The sequence below is a fragment of the Colletotrichum destructivum genome, chromosome 6 (genome assembly GCF_034447905.1).
Source record: "Colletotrichum destructivum chromosome 6, complete sequence".
In the NCBI taxonomy this organism is placed as follows: domain Eukaryota; kingdom Fungi; phylum Ascomycota; class Sordariomycetes; order Glomerellales; family Glomerellaceae; genus Colletotrichum; species Colletotrichum destructivum.
The window spans coordinates 2,765,480-2,783,504 of NC_085901.1; the positions used below are offsets into that span (position 1 = coordinate 2,765,480).

General features: G+C 54.9%; 7 protein-coding genes across 7 annotated transcripts; 4 read left to right on the forward strand and 3 right to left on the reverse strand.

Moving 5' to 3' along the window:
- Positions 1-2,406: 2,406 nt before the first annotated feature.
- On the forward strand, positions 2,407-3,816 carry CDEST_10034 (Putative G protein-coupled receptor GPR1; the record flags this gene model as incomplete). The annotated part of the gene is made up of 4 exons (XM_062926192.1): positions 2,407-2,544; positions 2,600-2,963; positions 3,023-3,300; positions 3,394-3,816. The coding sequence occupies 4 exons, from the start codon at positions 2,407-2,409 to the stop codon at positions 3,814-3,816; spliced, it is 1,203 nt and encodes a 400-aa protein (XP_062782243.1).
- A 155-nt stretch (positions 3,817-3,971) lies between these two features.
- On the reverse strand, positions 3,972-6,246 carry CDEST_10035 (Putative histidine phosphatase superfamily). Its single transcript, XM_062926193.1, has 2 exons — positions 5,937-6,246; positions 3,972-5,792 (listed from the first exon to the last, which is right to left on the reverse strand). The coding sequence occupies exon 2, from the start codon at positions 5,743-5,745 to the stop codon at positions 4,282-4,284; it is 1,464 nt and encodes a 487-aa protein (XP_062782244.1). The 5' UTR covers positions 5,746-5,792; positions 5,937-6,246; the 3' UTR covers positions 3,972-4,281.
- Positions 6,247-6,986: 740 nt separating this feature from the next.
- On the reverse strand, positions 6,987-9,277 carry CDEST_10036 (Putative short-chain dehydrogenase/reductase SDR, NAD(P)-binding domain superfamily). The gene is made up of 4 exons (XM_062926194.1): positions 8,933-9,277; positions 8,679-8,872; positions 8,554-8,618; positions 6,987-8,501 (listed from the first exon to the last, which is right to left on the reverse strand). The coding sequence occupies exons 1-4, from the start codon at positions 8,985-8,987 to the stop codon at positions 7,862-7,864; spliced, it is 954 nt and encodes a 317-aa protein (XP_062782245.1). The 5' UTR covers positions 8,988-9,277; the 3' UTR covers positions 6,987-7,861.
- A 1,023-nt stretch (positions 9,278-10,300) lies between these two features.
- Positions 10,301-11,676, forward strand: CDEST_10037 (Putative S-adenosyl-L-methionine-dependent methyltransferase superfamily; the record flags this gene model as incomplete). Its single annotated transcript, XM_062926195.1, has 8 exons — positions 10,301-10,363; positions 10,422-10,463; positions 10,521-10,611; positions 10,663-10,704; positions 10,757-10,911; positions 10,963-11,000; positions 11,058-11,195; positions 11,250-11,676. 8 exons carry the CDS (start codon positions 10,301-10,303, stop codon positions 11,674-11,676), a joined length of 996 nt encoding a protein of 331 aa, XP_062782246.1.
- Positions 11,677-12,308: 632 nt separating this feature from the next.
- Positions 12,309-13,877, forward strand: CDEST_10038 (Putative S-adenosyl-L-methionine-dependent methyltransferase superfamily; the record flags this gene model as incomplete). The annotated part of the gene is made up of 8 exons (XM_062926196.1): positions 12,309-12,455; positions 12,578-12,668; positions 12,725-12,766; positions 12,816-12,970; positions 13,019-13,056; positions 13,105-13,242; positions 13,292-13,711; positions 13,817-13,877. 8 exons carry the CDS (start codon positions 12,309-12,311, stop codon positions 13,875-13,877), a joined length of 1,092 nt encoding a protein of 363 aa, XP_062782247.1.
- Positions 13,878-14,825: 948 nt separating this feature from the next.
- Positions 14,826-15,738, forward strand: CDEST_10039 (uncharacterized protein). The gene is made up of 2 exons (XM_062926197.1): positions 14,826-14,893; positions 15,084-15,738. Exons 1-2 carry the CDS (start codon positions 14,831-14,833, stop codon positions 15,714-15,716), a joined length of 696 nt encoding a protein of 231 aa, XP_062782248.1. The 5' UTR covers positions 14,826-14,830; the 3' UTR covers positions 15,717-15,738.
- A 1-nt stretch (position 15,739) lies between these two features.
- Positions 15,740-17,850, reverse strand: CDEST_10040 (uncharacterized protein; the record flags this gene model as incomplete). Its single annotated transcript, XM_062926198.1, has 5 exons — positions 15,740-16,216; positions 16,284-17,043; positions 17,120-17,168; positions 17,266-17,706; positions 17,818-17,850. The coding sequence occupies 5 exons, from the start codon at positions 17,848-17,850 to the stop codon at positions 16,159-16,161; spliced, it is 1,341 nt and encodes a 446-aa protein (XP_062782249.1). The 3' UTR covers positions 15,740-16,158.
- Between the last annotated feature and the right edge of the window lie 175 nt (positions 17,851-18,025).

Consider the following 18,025-nt stretch of genomic DNA (forward strand, 5'->3'; position numbering starts at 1 on the left):
CGAGGGCTGATTCCAGATCGAAAAGGGGGATGGATGGTGGATGCCGCAACGGATGCCGCATCAAACGAGTCAAGCGGGGGGCAGGTGGACTTGACGGGGTGGACGGGGGGGGGGGGGGGTTTGGCACCATGTCCTTGCTGTGCCGAAGCATGGCAGTTTTGCAAATTTTGCCGTTCTGCCTTCGGTACACAACGATCCTTGCTGTCCGCTTTGGCTTTATCGTCTTTCTTTTTCTTCTTTCTGGTGGGGGACATGCTTAACAACGGTTCGACAACGACGGCACTTTCCGCCATTCAAGTCAGCTAGCCCTGTAGGCTCTCGGAGCCGGGGTGGGATGTCGACCTGGACCTGGAAGGTCTCCGCCGGCACAGCCGATTACAACGGTCCACGGGTCGTCAAGACGGTGAGGTGGAGGGGAAGGTATGGGATAGTTCGGGGTTCGCACACGGCGGCCGGTCGTACAGGACGATGCTAACGAGTCAGTGGGGTGATGTCAGGTTGGATGGTGAAGAAGGTTCGGTGGCTGTACCATGCTGTTTTAGATGGTGACGGCCGGCCGATGGAACTGTGCCGACGAGGTGGTGGTCCCCGCATGTTCTCGTCGGCGCGGGCTCGCGCGCACACGGAGCCGAGAAGCCGACGTCGTCGCGTTCAGGTATTGAAGCTAGGGCCGCGGGTTCAGCAGTCGACACTCGACTTCGCCGGGCGCCTTCCCCCCCTGTATATTAGACGAGGAGCTAGCATACAGGTACAGGAGCATGACGTCGAGTGAGAGTCGAGGCCCCCAAGGGTCGGGTAATGGATTATCTGCAACAGCATGTTCAAGGAGCTGCAACTGGATGATGGTTGAATCATGGTCAGCGAACCCCTGCCGGGACCCAGGGACGTGGGTGTGCCACTACCGCCAGGCCCAGAATACATGTCAAAAGGGCGTTGCGTCGACGGGATACCTCCGCTTCAGGCATGTCATGTCGACAATGGGCAAAGCGCGACAGGTCCGATATCGATCGACTTTGGCATGTTCGACCGCCGATCGATGGAGCGGAGCAACGCTAGCGGGATTGGGGGAGAGAGAGATTGCATCGGGTTTCTCGAAGCAGAGATTGGCGCAGCGACTGGGTGCCACAACAGTGACAAGACCCAGGAGACCTGCGGGAAAACTACTAGCTTTGGATGTAGTCCATGATGTTTAGGGTAAAGAGCGGCGGAGAGGTCCAATTGAAGAACGGCCGACATCAGCCCCGAAGAATGCGACACAACGACGTCCAGGAGAGATGGGTAGGTAACCTTGAACCCCACACCGCTAGGCTCTGATGTAGAAAGTAAAGTAGGAAGACAGTTGACCGTTGAGCTAGAGGCATGCTGGCGAGAGTGCTGCTGGTCAGGCAGGACTGGTCATGGCGAATGGATTTCCGGTTGTGGAAAGGTCACCACAACTACCATCAAGGTGGGAGGGGGTGGGCAGGCAGGTCCATAAAATTGGCACCTGCTATAACTTTTGGCCTCGTTCTGGGCCCTGGAGTCAATCTGGCACCAGTATCTGTGAGGTTTACGGATACCATTAACACCTAGATAGGTAGGTAGGTAGGTAAGGTTCCTTCCCTGGTAGGTACTTTGGCCTCGTCTGTCTTTTTCCATATTCTCACACGTTTTACTTGGATGCGGGGTCGAGTGCTCTCTGCTTCGCGCGAGGGACGTCCCAATACTGCCTACCTAGGGAGTTATCCCAAGCCAGTGCCGAGAAGTGAAGCTATTCCCGGCGGCTGACTTCTGGTCCTGCCTGACCTTGCTGCAATCCATCGAACTCACGCCTCGCAACTCACGCCTACCACTTTACCCTCGCCTTATCACTGCTTCTGACTCAAAATGCAGAGAGCTCCTTACCAAAACTCTTTTCTTGCGTTTGGTTCCAAGGCTTCATCAGCTTTAAAAGGCAAAGCCGCCCCGACCTCGATCACAAGGCATCTCAGAATACCCACCTAGGTAGGTAGGTACCTAAAGATAAAGATAAGTCCTACAACTAAGGCAGCCAGTCGTCCGCCTTCCATGTCGTTGTCGATGATGCGATGGCCGTTGCCACCTTTACCGCCCCTCGAATCCTTCTGCGTCATCTATGTCTAGCTCCGCAACCTCCCTTCCTACTAATCCATGGCGATGCTTGTTTTCTCGACTCTTTTTTCGTCCCTGTCACGGCTACCACTCGCCATTGAAAAAAGTCTCGTCGCAGAGATACTACCACGGCGTTCTTGACGAGCCTGTACTGGGCTTCAAGCCCGATCAGCTTTTGTTTACACGGAGAAAACCACTCACCCACCCCGTTCCAGCAGGGCGCCTGACCAGTCAGACGATAACAAATACTCGCCATGTGCCTGTCAGCTCTCGGCACTCCCCTCTCTGTTATTCGCCATGATTCGCCCAAAAGAAGGGGACGAGGCTCTTGCAGTGCCTGCCATTCTATCAGAAGTCCGTCTCCAGAGCATCGTCATCCTCGTAGTAGCCGTCATGTCTCTGGCCGGCGCAGGCTGGATCATGGCCAGCTACGCCGTAAGCCAGTTGTTGCGGCTGCTTCAGCGCTCCCCCATGCTGAAAACCGTCACAGGTGTTTCCCAATCTCCGCTCGTTTCGCCACCGTCTGATCACTGGCCTTGCCATCAGTGACGCTTTCATGGCGCTGAACTTTCTATGCTCGACGGCCATGAATGTTGGCGGCAATGGAATCGCTGCCCCTGAAAATACCGCCTTCTGCAGTTTCAACGGCTTCGTGACACAGGTTTTTGTCATTCAGACTGACTACTGGGTCCTCGCCATCGCCGTCTGCACCTACTTCATCTTGGCCGGCCACAAGACCCAATCCACCTGGATACAGGACCACGAACTCGTCATCTGGGCATTACCTTGGCTCTTCTCGGTTCTCTGGGCTTCCATAGGCCTCGGAGTTATCGGCTACGAGAACATCGGTGCTTGTGAGCCATGTCTGGTTACCAAGCATCCGTCCCTTACTTGAGCTCTAACGGTTTGGCAGGGTGCTGGTTCAAGTCGGACACCGTTCGCTTACTCGTCAATTTCATTCCTCGGTGTAAGCCCACGATCTATTTTCGGGTGACTTTGATCCAGCCGAGAGGGCTGACTTCCGTTCCAGGGGTCATCATAGTCACTATGTTTGCACTATATGCATACCTGTCATATGTTCTCTACAAAGCCCATACTCGACTGAGCTCGGTTCAGGACGCTTCTCCGCGCCACCTTGAGTCCGGAATTACAACCCAGGAGGGCAGTCGTGTGACGAGCATCCACGAAGGGGTTAAAGGCCGCTCGGCGATTTCCATCCGAAGACTCAAGAGGGCAAGTGCTGCGTTTCACCTCCACAGGTAATATCAAGCTGACTTTTTCTAGGTTGCGCGGCTCATGCTTCTGTACCCCCTCGCGTATGCAATCATCTGGTCGTTGCCGACCGCAATACGGATTTACCAGGCGACAGAAAACAAACCGGCAGCGTTCGCACTGCAGACCATCGACAAGGCCAGCATCGTTATTCAAGGGTTCGTGGACACTGTCATCTACGGCGTGAACGAGACGACCCTCACAAGTTGGCGCGCGCGTTTTTCCCGTCAGCGGTATCCAGCCACCCATGCCATGAACACCCGCGGTGGAAACGACCTGGCACCAGACGCAACCAGAGAGCGAGAGTGGTCGTTTCGACAACGGGTTAGAGGATCACCCGACGACACGACTGCCGTACGTTCGACGGTATCCGTAGGACTGGAGGGAGACGGTGCTTCTTCCAGTTCGATGGAGCCCAGAGACTTGAGGGCGTAGGCTGCCCCGATGAGAATGGGGACTAATTGTGTCGAGGACTTTGAGGCTTTAGATACGGGTGGGTAAATATGATGTGGGTGTTCAAGTTTGGCAGTCGCGTCCAAGGCGACGTGGCGTCGAAAGGGCTTCGATAGAAGACACGACGTGTAAAGGTCGCAGAAAGGGCAGTACGTCCCTGTTAGTATATATTTGGGCTAAAACGTCAGACTTTTCATGCAACAGAACAGACGCTTCTTGTTCGTTTCCAAAGTCAACTCGCCGTGTTCCATGACTCCGGCATATCCGCTATAGCAGCGAAAATATCCCATTCATGCTCATGTGGTGGTATCAATCTCTCATTAGGTACATCCTCGTGCCGGCGGAGGCCATCATCCCTCCCATACATTCTTCACATCTCATTACTCCTCCACCTCACGCATCTATTTGTGTCACGAACCCAAAGACCCGTTCTCCAGAGCAAACGGTCTAGTGTTTGCGACCAGTAGTCTCCTCAACGGCGGAAACAGCGGAGATATCCTTGGCTATCTTGGATTTTTTGACCATGCGCAAGCCGCCTACAAGCATGACCAGACCCTGGATGCCCAGAATTACGACCAAAGTCACAAGGGCGCCAATAACACCAGCAACAGGCGTCGAGATACCGCTACCGCTGCCGCTACCGCCACCGGACCCGGAACCGGAACCGTTTGAGTCGGCGGTGCCGTCCAGACCCAGGGCCGTGGCGCAGGTGCCGGTAGAGTTTCCGCACGCGGTGCACCACTCCTTGGTGTCCTGGATGGCGAAGCGGCGCATCTCATCGGCGAAGGTGGCCCAGGGCAGGATGGTCTCGGCGCGTCCAAAGAGCGGGTAAGCCGTCAGCGGGTTTGTGCCGGAGGAGCCATTGGCGAAGCGGAAGCGGACAGAGACATCGTCAGCGGCAGGAACGCCGTCGGAGGTGACGTTGGTGACAAGCTCGAAGACCATGGACGAGGCGTAGTCGACGACGGACTTGAAGTCGTCCGAGACGTCGTGCAGGCGGGCGAGGCCGAAGAAGGACGAGAAAGTGGCGTAGGCGCCGAATTGGATGTTGGCCTTGACGGAGCCCGACTTGGCGGCGTTTTGCAGGGTCGCGTTGAGGCCCTGCAGAACCTGACCGGCAAGGACCTTGCCCGCGACGGCGCGGATGGGGTCGGACTCGTTGTAGGCAAGGTTCCACTCGTGGATGTTGGCATAGTCTGTCAGGGTGCGGATGGTGCTGTTTGTGAGCAAGTCCGCGGCGGGGATGGACTCGTTGTGGATGGAGGCGACGTTGATGAGGTCGAAGATGGTGTAAGCGTTCTCAAAGGTAGCGGCCTTGTCGTTGAAAGTGGCGTTGATGACGGGCAGCAGGCTCTGATAGAAGGAGCGGGACTCGACGTCGAGGGCGGCGTACTCGGGTGAGGCAAAGTAGTTGTTGGAGCTGACGACGGCCTTGCCGCAGCCGCTGCCGCCCTGGAGCCACTCGCTGCTCTCGGCGTCGGTGCTGGTGGCGGCAGTGGCGACGGCGCTGACGGGGACGTACTGGTAACCGCCGAGGGGCGCCTCGACGGAGGAGCCGTTGGCGAGGGCGGCGGCAGCGCCAGTGGGCGGGTAGAAGCCCTGGAGGAAGGCGTTGGCCGAGGACTGCAGGACTACATCGCTCGGAGAAGTGACGGCGAGCTGCTCGGGGAGGACATCGTCCGCGCTGATGGAGCGGATGCGGGCGGCAGCACCGTCGCGGACGTAGCGCTCGCCGTAGTGCAGGCCCGAGGTGTAAACCTCGTGGGCACCGAGGTCGGTGAAGCGGACGGGAGGCGTCTTCTTGGCGGTGCGGTCGCCGTGGCGGTGGAAGACGTAGATGCCCAGGACGGTCTCGGCGGCGGCGGCGGGCACGACGGCGAGGCCAAGGGTCAGGAGGAGCTTAAGTTCCATCGCGGCCAATATGTGGGGTCTGATGTGCCTGGTGTTGTGGACTGTCTCTGGGAGGGGGGGTCGTCAACACGGAACGTTCCTTTCTGACTTGGCCTTGAAACTCAAGTCTCTCTTGGATCTCGCGAGAAATAGACAAGGACGGAAACGACCAACTTATATACGAGAGGATAAAGAGACTGAAATTGGCTCACTCGGTGTAGCTGCAGCAAGTGTGGATATCGCGCCGTCAATGGGGCGTCATGGACACAATCAACCTAGATAGATATGGATGTATCTGCCGGGGCGCTTCGTGATAACAGGCTACTGTATGAGGACATAGAACCTCTCTGGCCGACTCTTTCCTTGCTCAATGTTGGATGAAGCTGAGGGGGGGAACAGCGGCAGGTCGCGAGTCTCTGGAAACTGCGTCGTAGATAAAAAGAATTGGGTGCCGTCTTCGAGCCATGCAACCCGGACACCACCAGCCTTCATATACCATCGTCGCCAGTCGGTCTACTCTCGCTCCCTCCCCTCCCTCGCTCTCTCCCCTTCCTCGCTCTTGCACTACTTTCGACTGGAAGAAAACCAGACAATCCCTCGGTCCATCTTCCATGACCCCTCCACACTGCATTCCTAACTATCTTAGGTAGTGTAGAGAATTCGACCCACTTCCAGCCTCCGGAGCCAGTCGAGGGTTGGCGATAAAGGAGGGGGGAGAGGCTGGTTGGGTAAGTATGACGGGCCATCACTATCAATGGGAATTGCAACACGCTATTACCGCGGATGACTTTTGCGGGGAGGTTCTTCTTTTTCTTTTTCTTCTTTATTTTTTGTATTTTTCCCCCTTCTTTTTTGCTGAGGGGCCACCTCAAGGCAGGAGCCATCCATCCATCTACTCATCCATTCATTCGATTCGTGCGGCCAATTAGTCAAGCTGTCCATTCATATTCCCCCACTTGAGCAGCAGAGCCAGCAGAACTGCAGTGTGGAAGGGTGTGGGATGCCGGCTTGGCTGGAAAAGCTTGAGTGCGCCGCATCCCTCGACCGGGGGGGATTGGGCCCTCGGTCGACGCTCATTCGCCGATAAAAGGTGACGGCGGAGCCGAGAACAGGGTCCCGCATACGCTGCATCTCCGTTCCCCTCCGCGGCTACGGCAGCGGCAGCGGCAGCGACTCCGGCTATCGGCGGAAAGTGAGAGGGGGAGGAGGGAGTGTGCTTTTCCCCCCTTCCTTTTTCCGCTTTTCATCTTCTTGTCCTGCCTGTCGAGGCGGATGGAACCGAGAGGCGCATCCATGATTTCCTAAGGTCTTGATAGTGAATTTGTTTTGAGTTTTAAATTATTATTTTTGGCGTTGATATCGGTATCGAGAGGGAGGCAGGAAATGGACAACCGACCAGCTAACTCAGCAAGCCTCCATCATCCAACATCACCTGAGATGCACGCACGCGTTTCCAGGACAGTCGCGACGCCCACTTAGCTCTCCCGCCAGCCAGACGACATCTCCTTCTGTCTCTGCCTCAACGAGACGGGACCGATCATGCATCGGGACAGATCCAATCGTTGGACCGCGTGGGCGTAGAAATTCACACGAGCCGAGATGCGTGGCTCCAACACGACCCCAAGAGCGGCACCACTACGTTCGCGCCCGGCCTCCTCACCCACCACCCCTAGTCCTGAGTTGCACCATCTTGCCATTTGGTATCCCACGTGCCACGCCTGGCCATGGAAGCGCAGTTGGACTCTGTCTGCATCAGGGCTTCCTCAAAAAATTCACCCATGTGGCGCATGGAGTCGGGTTGTTGCAACCTCTGCGCCCAACAAGTGTGGTCAAACACAAATGTTGTTTGGCGGTGTGCTACGAATCTGAGAGCCAGGACAAGGTTCCTCAGTCATAAACAGGACGCATGGAGTATAATGAGTGTTGCCGCAAGTCGAACCGAAGGAGGAAAGCACCGCCCAAGACTAGCAGAGGGCGGGGGGACAATGGCGGGTTTGCTCCGATAAACTCGCGCTATCCGTACTTTAAAGTGCGATATCAATTTACAATTTTCAGGCCCTGTACGTTATTCTACACCCGCGGACTTGCTTGGAGCTGTCTCTTCGACGCACCACGATAGGCTTCCGCTGTCCCCAGCCTACAGCTTCGAATCGTTCTTACGCCCACTTTTGACGTGCTTCGAAATCTCTCCCCGCATGAGGAAATCCGGATATCTCATGCCTTCGTCGGTCCCCACAGACAGTGCGCCCTGCCGTCTCCAGGAGCCGCCGTCAACGGGGATCGCCTGGCCGTTGACATAGCTGCCGGCGTCGCTAAACAGGTAAACGGTGGAGTCAGCGATGTCCCGAACAACGCCCCACCGGCCTTGTGGCACCACAGAGTCGGCCTTGGCCTGGTCCTGCTGGCTGCTGGCCAAGCGCTGCATGCCTTCCGTATCCTTGATCGGGCCCGGAGCGATGACGTTGCTGGTGACCCCAAATGGCCCATACTCCAATGTTACCGAGGCCATGAGGGCATCGACAGCTGCCTTGGCCGCTGACACATGAGCCTGCAGTGGCATGCCCGTCCAGTGAAAAGTAGCTGAGACGAAGATGATGCGACCGCCCGTTCGGCCGTCCTTGCTCGGGGTGGGGTTCTTCTTTGCCGACTCAACCAGGTATGGGATGGTAGCCTTGATGGTATTGAAAGTGCCCAAGACGTCAATGTCGATGACAGCCTTGAAGGCGTTGGGACTCATGCCGGACAAGGGGGCTATGAAGTTGCCAGCGGCACCCGCACTGTCGGATGTCAGTTCCGAGAAAGCCCCATCCAGAAACATCAGGAACTTACATGACAAAGTCGATACCCCCAAGTTCATTGGCACACCTGTCTGCGGCATCTTGCAGACTCTGGGGCTAGGCGCGGACAGGTCAGTTCTGGCATGTCTGAAACGTGCGAGATTGGTTAAAACGCACATTTCTCACATCGCAACCGCCGATGCCGATGACCTTGGCACCAGGCCTGGCAGTGGCCAGGTCCTTGGCCATGGCCTCTGTCTTTTCGACATTGCGGCCGATGATACAGGCGTTTGCTCCCAGGCGCACAAGAGCGCGGGTTTGGGCGCTGCAAATGGTTCCAGCGCCGCCGGTAACAAAGGCGACCCTGTCATCTATGTTGGAATGATTAGTCTCGACGGCCCTATTGCGGGGAGGAATCCCGGCCAACTCACTGAAGATCCCGTCCTTCCACACGGAACTCACGTACTCGGACTCGGGGACAGGCATGTTGACAGGTGGTGATTGTAAAGGACGGATATAGGTGTAGCAAGGCAAGTAGAGAGAGATAAAGACGACGTGCGGGACGTGAATCTTGCACGAGACAAACAACACAAGAGATGGAACGTGAGAAGCCCGACGACGGGGAGTTTTGACAGATTATACAGCTGTAAAGGTGCGAAGGTCCGTAGGCGATCTAACGTGACACAACAAGAAGAAACTAAATAGAGTCCGGCCGGTGCGATGTTCGGTTGTTGCATGTAACGGCGACGGCAGTGCGCAGCTCCAAGTGTCAGCGGCAGTAAGTAACGCGACGGACCTCGGCAAGGGCAAGTTGCAGTGCGGAGCCTTCCGCAGCGACCATAAAACACCGAAACCTTGATTGACGATTAGTGATTATCCTGCTGAGTCATCGTTCTCTTAGCGAGACACGGGCGAGAAGACCATCTCGGCCGGTAGCCACTATTTGACTCCGAGGGGCAACACAGGTGACTCAGCTAGGATATTGTTTCCTCAGGTCCACTCTAGTGGCACCTACAGGCCACCTAGTAGCCCTCCCGCCCGTTCGGGGGCTAGTTTAGCGCGTCTTCCCGCGCATCGCCCCGAAGCAGACGACCGTCTCCCCTCGTGGGCGTTTGTCAAAAGCCGATGAAGTCCAGCTCCCGCGACATGGCACCTTGGTAATCGCCCTGGGAACAGTGTCGGGAAGAGCAGGTGACCCATCATGGACCCAGTCCTTTGAAAAATCAGAAACCTGCCGTTGTGCCGATAGCAGCTAGGTTGGTTGAACTGTAGTTCGAACTCCGAGTCCAGATCAAATGTCAACCCTGCTTCAAAGAAGCGGGCTGTAGAGAGCAAACACAAGCATATGCGATATTAGGGGCATATTTGGGGCCAACGGCGTCACCTTCTCAAACGTACGAGCCACCCGAAGAACTGTGGACTCTGGTCGCGTTTACAGTCCATCGAACTGCTGCAACGGACGAGCCGACCCTACGGCTCAGCCAGAGTTGGCGCAGTATTGACCTGTTGCGAGGCTTGTTGCTGTCGTACATCATACCTGCTGTTACTGCTGGAGAAACAATACTGGTTTGCCATATGCTTGTCGGAACCGAGGAAAGCAAAAATGACCTGTGGCCTAGCTACCCCTCTGCGGCCATCGCGCATGATGGTTTCTGGCCAAGGAGAGGGGTAAAAGAAACTTGTCCCATAGAGTTTAATGAATCGCGGCCGTCGAACCTTCGACCTATATCCCTTTTCCTTATCGAATTCTAGATCCTTTGGTGACTAAATTGAACATAGTGATCTTCAAGGCGTCCAGCATGAGCAACACCCAAGAAGACGTTTCCACCGAAAACGGCCCCGTCATCGTGGCCGACGATGTCGTGAGCACCCACCAAGCACTCCTTTAAAGAAACCCCGCATCCCTGACCAAATTCCTAGCATGCCGACGACCCTGAAGACACTTCATCCGACAGAGCATCAGTAAGTGCATGCCTCCGACCTCGAATCACAAAGCCCTGCTCACCCGTGTCTCTGTAGAGTATCGCGTCCTCAACTACGAGCGTGGCTAGTTCAATTCTCAACCACCGCGTTGAGAACGGCAGAACGTATCACAGGTACAAAGATGGCAGTAAGTTTCCCAAAAAACCCATGGGCTGCAGACCAAATCTCACAAAACCAGAATACAGCTACCCAAATGACGAGAGGGAAAACGACAGGTTGGGTATGTTGAACCCCCCACTTACTCGCTTCTGTCTCCTCTCACAACCAACTAGACTTGCAACACAATCTATTCTTGCTCACGACTCATTACAAGCTCGGTCTTGCCCCTGTAGCTCAGGAGGGCTCTAATGTGAATCGAGTCCTGGATGTTGGTACTGGCACTGGCCTCTGGTGTGTCGAATTTGGCGAAGAGCACCCCGAAGCAGAGGTAATGGTCGTGTTGCGAGAAAAAGAGAAGCGGATACTAAGCATGCCACAGGTAGTCGGCGTGGATTTGTCTCCGGTTCAGACAACATTGTGCAACCCCTGCCTATACTATACTTGCTCGAGGCAGTATTGCTGACTTCTTTTCAGCGTCCCGCCTAATGTCAAGTTCGAGGTTGATGACATCGAGGAACCTTGGACATACCAGCTTCCCTTCGATTACATCCATACCCGGATTATGACTTCAAGCATCTCCGACTGGAAGAAGTTTTTCCAGCAGTGCTTCAAGTAAGTGGTACCAGCCTGTGCCTGTGTTGCCCCTTTAACCGATTGGCTGGATAGATTCCTTAACCCTGGCGGCTACATCGAGATGCAAGAAATTCATGTTCGACCTGAATGTGACGACGGGACCATGAAACCAGACTGTGCGTTTTTGAAATGGGTTGAGAAGGTAGAGGAGGCCTGTAATATCCTCGGCCGCCCGTACATCAACTGTGACCGTTTCTTGCCATCACTCTTGAAAGAAGTCGGTTTTGTTGACATTTCCATCAACAAGTTCAAGTGGCCAATGAACCCTTGGCCTAAGGACCCTTACTTTCGGGAGCTTGGCCTTTGGCAATATGAAAATTGCGTAGAGGGCATCGAGGCTTGGACGATGGCTCCCTTTACTAGAGCTCTCAACTGGACAAGGGAGGAGGTCAACATGTTCCTCATCGACGTGCGGAAGGATATGAAGGACAGGGGAATACACGCGTACAGTCCAGTGTGAGTCGCCGGTTTCCCCTTCTTGCTTTTCAAACTGCACCACTCTCACCACCTGTATGTATGTCGACTCGCCGCTTTTTGTTTTCTCACTGACCAATCAGCTACTTTATCCATGCGAGAAAACCACTCCAAGAGGAGCACTAAGTCCTCGGGGACGAAGAATGCTGACTTATCGGAACACTTTAAAGTATATCTAAAATACCGATATTGTTTGGGTCTGGCATGTTGAATTACAGGCCCCCGGAGGTGCGGTCACATTCTTAGTCCATCGGCCTGGTGCGCCGGCCCAGACCCATGGTTTAAAGGTTGGGTGGACAATTGGATATCAAAGGTGGAATTCTCCCAGTCACAACCCGCCCATGCTGCAGAATTCTGTGGCTTCCGTCTTAGGAGAGTGCCGCCGTTCCCGGTACGTCTGGGACCCTCGCTTGTTGGAAGCAAACAATATCCATGAACAAGCAGCGCCCCCTGTAACCAACCTGCATGATCGTCTCCAGCCAAGAAGAGGGGTAGCATTTGTTTGTAAGAGAGATAAATGGTCCTTATCCTATAACTCTCAGTTCCTATTGTCGTCGTTTTTCAAACGCACCGCTCTCGATTTGATCACCCGTGTCTTGGTCTTTGACTGACGCCACGATGGCCGACAATCAAGCCAACACGGCATCTGCCAATGATCCTGCGCCCGCCAGTGATCCTCCAGCTCCCAATGGCCCTGGTATCAATACCGGCCCTGTCATTGTGGCTGATGACGATGCAAGGACTCTTGGGAAAACTACAGCAGCTGTGCCACTACTGACTGGTGGATGTAGCTTACAGATGAAGCCGCGTCTGACATAGCAACTGTAAGCAGAAAACCACCACTGGCCTGGTTTTCAATGTAGTAGGCTCGCTTCTAACAAATTTAGAGCGTGGCGTCTTCAAGCGCAAGCTTGGCCAGTTCGATCCTCCGACACCGCATTGAGAACGGAAGGACTTACCACAAGTATAAGGATGGCAGTGAGCTCCCTTCCTTGTGTCTATATGATGCGTGGTCATGTACTGAAATCAAGGAGAATATGCCTATCCCAACGACGAGAAGGAAAACGATAGACTAGGTACGTCGGAATGCCTGTGTGTTGGAGCCTATTCTTACACTCGGCCTAGACTTGCAGCACAACATCTTTCTCCTTACACTTAACTACAAGCTGGGTCTTGCCCCTCCGAATGATGAAAATTATGGGGTCAAACGTGTTCTTGACATTGGAACGGGCACTGGGTTATGGGCCATTGACTTTGGGGAAGAGCACCCAGAAGCTGAGGTAAGTCCGTTGTGTACTGGAAGAGGGAATTGTGCTAATGTAACATAGGTCATTGGTGTTGATCTCACCCCGGTTCCCACTGCACTGTATGGCTTGATTGTCATTATCTTTTATTGCTTACTGACTTATCTCAGCATTCCACCCAATGTAAAATTCGAGGTTGACGATATTGAAGAGCCCTGGATGTACAGCCAACCCTTTGACTATATCCACACCCGTGCCATGACTTCAAGCATTGCCAACTGGGGAAAGTTTCTCAAGCAAATCTACGAGTAATTCACTTCTAGATCTCTCAAGAGCACTGCAAGCTAACGCGTCTAGCGGCCTTGCACCTGGCGGTTATGTTGAGTTGTTTGAGGGTAACTTTCGACCTGAGTGTGATGATGGGACTCTGACTCCTGAACACGCTCTCTCGGAATGGGTCGATAAGTTCGAAGAATGCGGTAGGATCTTGGGCCGACTCATTATTGATGTGCCAAGTCTTGTGCCCATACTGAATGAGATTGGGTTCGTCGATGTGACCATTGTTAAGTACAAGTGGCCTATCAATCCTTGGGCAAAAGATCCACACTATCGGGAACTTGGAAGCTGGTGCTTGGAGAACTTACTGGAGGGCATCGAGGGCTTTAGCATGGGACCTTTTACGAGATGTCTTGAATGGACTAGGGAGGAAGTCAACGTATTTCTCATCGATGTCAGGAAAGATCCGAAGGACAAAAGCATACACGCCTACAGCCCTCTGTAAGTATTTGTGTCCTTACTGTTCTCCTTATTGCCTCTTTTCTCCTTCCAACATTGTTTTATATCAGCTGGCACCTTGGTAGTTCTATATCTAACCGACACCAGGTGGACGATCTATGCCAGAAGGCCGCTTGAGGAACCGCAAGAGCCAGTACCAACTGTTTAGTTTCGGGTTGAGAGATACTTGTTTGGGGGAGAAAGGGGTTATCGTTCTCAAGGGCCCTTAGAACTAACATGTCACCACAGTAACCAGTTCCTAGTATACGTTGTTTCTTTCCATTTAGAGCCACAGAAATTTGTAAGAGCTGCAGGTATCATATGCATTACGTTCTTGGTGAGTTTGAAGATAAAGTGCTGCACGACGAGGTCTCCTTGACGTCAGATCATCGAAAACTTTGGAGCTGTCTGTCGCCGAGATGACATCTGGAGCAGAGCCAGGGCGGCCAGACCGAGTACACTATGGTGGCAGTGATGAACTTCGAAACTGTTGATGCTCCAGATACATACAAAAAAGATCGCGACTGATTGCAGATTGTTTAGAGTTGGGGAAACGGAGGAAGTGTAAAGAGTGACGGGAATTATGTACGCACTTTGCTTATGCCCAAGATTTGTGCAAGAGCCTGTGCAACTATCCAACCTCGGTACAGCTTGAGGCGTGAGGTAGGAGTGCCCAGTGCAAGTGCACGGATAATTTAAGCTCAGCCTACCCCATACGGAAGCTCCACTGGAGATATCCACTTGATCCTGGCCAACCAGATCGCCCCGAAAGGAACAAGAACAGCCCCTCGGTTTTCTGCTATTCCCGCGCAAGCGGCGAGCGGCAAGGCGGAAACGTCAGAAGCATCAATCAATCCGGCCAAATCGCCCATCCCCCGCCTCGTTCTTCTACCTTCCTGTTTTCCAACACCTAACTGGCCCAGCTCAAGCCACTGGTCAGACCAGGTCCAACAAAGAGCACCTCCGTCCCTCCCCTTCGTCAGCGACTGGCGCCCCCGACTCAACCAATATCCATCTCAGGCTGTCAGCTTCAGGAACCTCGACTCGCCATCCCGCCCTTCCCACCATCGAGCTTTTAACAAGACCTTCCACACCTAAAGCTTCCGAACCATTCCAGCCGCCATGGCTTCCAAGGGAGTTTCTCTCCTGAAGTTCGTGGGAACTGTTTCCCTCGGTCTTCTGACTGTACGTGGCCATCGCCCCCGAGCTTCCCTATCCCGCCGTCGGAGCTTGGCTTGTCGGATCATCAGTGACGCCACTATTCCCATCACCCCCCTTCTTCCCCCGCACTCAGAACTCCAGGGTTCCAACGGTTCCCATTCGCGAGGCGCTTCGTCCTCTCGACCACTGGACCTTCACTAACACTGCGCACCAGGGCCTGTCATACTCCCTCTCGACCGTCACCGTTCCCTCAATCCTCTCCCTCCCCTCCGCATCCGACGCCCTCCGCGCCTTCAAGAACCTCTACCCCGGCGCGACCGCCCGCCTGCGCATCCTGACCGGCGTCTCCGCCACCTCGTTCCTTCTTGCTTTCTTCCTTTCGCCGCGCGCCTTCCGCCATCCCTACCTCGTCTACTCCTCCGTCCTCTGCCTGACCTCGGGCCTCGCCGAGCAAATCACACCTTACATCCTCAAGAGCTCCTCCGAGTCATCGAAGCAGTCCATTGCTGCCCGCCGACAGGCCAGTCGTGAGCGCGAGGAGGCCCGCAAGGCCGCCCGACTCGCCCGCCAGGAAGCGCGCATGGAGGCCAGCTATGAGGTTCTCGGCGACGCGCACAGCGACGGCGCCGGTAGTGCGAGCGGTGACGAGGCCGCTGCCGCCGCTGCCATCGAGGAGGAGGAGGCGCTGAACGGCGAGGAGGTCCGCGGCGAGGTCGAGAGCTTCAGGAAGACACAGCTCGTGCAGTCTGCCATTGCCTCGTTCGGCTTCCTCTTGTCCGTCGTCGGCATTTGGGGCGACGGCGCCATCCAGGTCTTCCAGAGCGAGACCGTCATCGTTGGCGTATAAGGCGATGATGCACAAACAACCTGAAAGGGGATGTTTTAGCTTGTGAAATTGCTTGCGTACCTATAGGAAGGAAGGAGTCTTGAGATTGCGTGGGCCGGAAACAAGATGCCACACTTTTGTTGATGCCACTGGAAACCGTCATATTCGTTACATATTCTTCTCTACTACCCCGGCCTAATGAGGGTCGGAGAACATGGTAAAATAGACCATTACATCTTCACCATATGCCGAGCTTGCACAATCTCCTGCTGTATACAGTGGTGCTTTACTCCATCTCTTTTCCGTTGCTCCGTAGCTTCCATCTAACAAAGCTCCAGACTGGTAAGTCCGGCGGATGGCGATGTGTCGAATTCGAAGCCTTTCATTTCGCCCCGGCAAGCCGTATCCTCATGCAGAAACAGGCATTGATGTCCACTGCGACGGGCCACTTCCAACTACTTACTCAAGACTTGAGCCGCTCGCTTCCAGCCATGTCATCCTGCGCATCCTTAACAAGGAACCTGTGAAAGGGTCAGCAAAATGTTTCCTTTCCTCTTTGTTGAACCGAAATCGGCATTGCAGACTTACCTGTACATCAGTATCGTGGGCGGAATCGTGCCCAGATGCCACAGACTGTGCGCATCCAGGGCACCCCATAATGGCGGGAAGTCGAAGAGCTCCAGACTCATGACCGTGATGACACTAGCGACGACGATACTCGGCCAGATGGCCCATCCCCTACGCGACTGCCTGTACTTCCTGAAACTGAACCACAGCCAGAGGACGTTCTGGATCATACCAACAATGACGTTGGCCGTCATGTTATACGTGTAATCCCAGCGTACGCCCTTGAGATAGGCAACGTGCCCGGCGTACAGCAGCACGCATAGGAGAGTCCACGCACGCAAGACCGACCTCCGGCGCGGCGTGGGGCGGTCGAGGCGCATGATGCGCACGACGGTGTAGTATAGCCCGTACAGCACGCTCGCGCCGGCGGCGAAGTAGTCGAGCTGCTCGGTGGCAACGAAGTCGCGGGTGTGGAAGATGGCGCTGAAGATCCACGAGGCGATGCCCACGCCGGCGAGCCACTCATACCAGGGGCGAAGCGGGTAGGAGGCCGGGAGGACGGCGCGGAGCTTGCGCCAGCCGTCGTGGTGGGCCCAGAGATTGCCCAGGCTGAAGAGTGTGCTGAAGGGTTCCTGGATGCCGAGGAAGCGGTAGAAGGGCCATTTGCCGTGGAACTGGACCACGCGCTCGCCAGCGGCGATGCGCTGTTTCGTGATTATGTGTTGGCACGTGTAATCGCATTCGGAGGCGCAGGACCAGAAGAGTAGACGGCGGTGGAGGGCTGCGGTTGCGGATGTGTGTCAGCTTTTTAGCCCCCGCGTGCGACCAGCGAACAAGAGAAGGATTGGGAGGCGTACGGATTGGCGTGGCCTCCTTGCCTGGGGCGCAATTCTCATCGTGACAGACCTGGGGAGTAGTGCAAAGGGACATGTCAGTTGCGGGACGTGGAAGGGACCTCTCAGGCAGAGCGGGTTGCGCACGCGGCGCATGTAGAGGTACCAACTTGGACGCATTCTCGGAACTCTGGCAACCGGTCACCGTAGGACGCCTCGACGGTCACGGCGAAAAAGAGGAGAGCAACAACGAGAACTAGGAACAGAGGAGACTGCGATCGCCTCCCCGCTCGTGGGTCATTCATGACGCCGGCATCTATTGCTTGCAGAATCTCTCGGCGGTCGTCACAGCAGGGAGAGTTAGCGGCAGCGGCAGCGGCGCGGCGTGTGTGCTGTTGACGTACGCGGTGAAGACGGTCAAGGTGAGAGGTTGACGCAAGTAAGTATATGATGGGAGGAAAAGGTACCTCTGGGACGAGGGAGACGGAGGGGGGCACAAGGGGTTCGGAGGTCTCGGGCGGCCACAGCTTTCTGTCACTGTTATTACCTAGGTACCTAACCTTCAGAGTTACACTGATCGAAGGACGGTCCGGGTTCAAGGTGATGACCGGCTGGGAATTTGCGTGTCTGATTGGTTGCGTTTGCTAGGGCAATCAAATTTTGGCGGGGCCTAGTTTTTATGTCCGATCTGTTGACAGGGGGTGCTCCTGAGCTAGATTCACCTCTAAGAAAGAAAAAAGCATCACCACATTCATCGGGCTGGATTGGGTTGGGCTGTGTGGGAGATGGTGATGGCATCAATTATTGCTTCTCTAGCCAGACAAACTTATGCAACAACATATTGTCTCTCACAAGCCCCCCCCGCAAAAGAGATTCTGACATTGAGCCTTTCTGCACTTCATGATGAGCCCAATTCTTTGTCGCATCCTC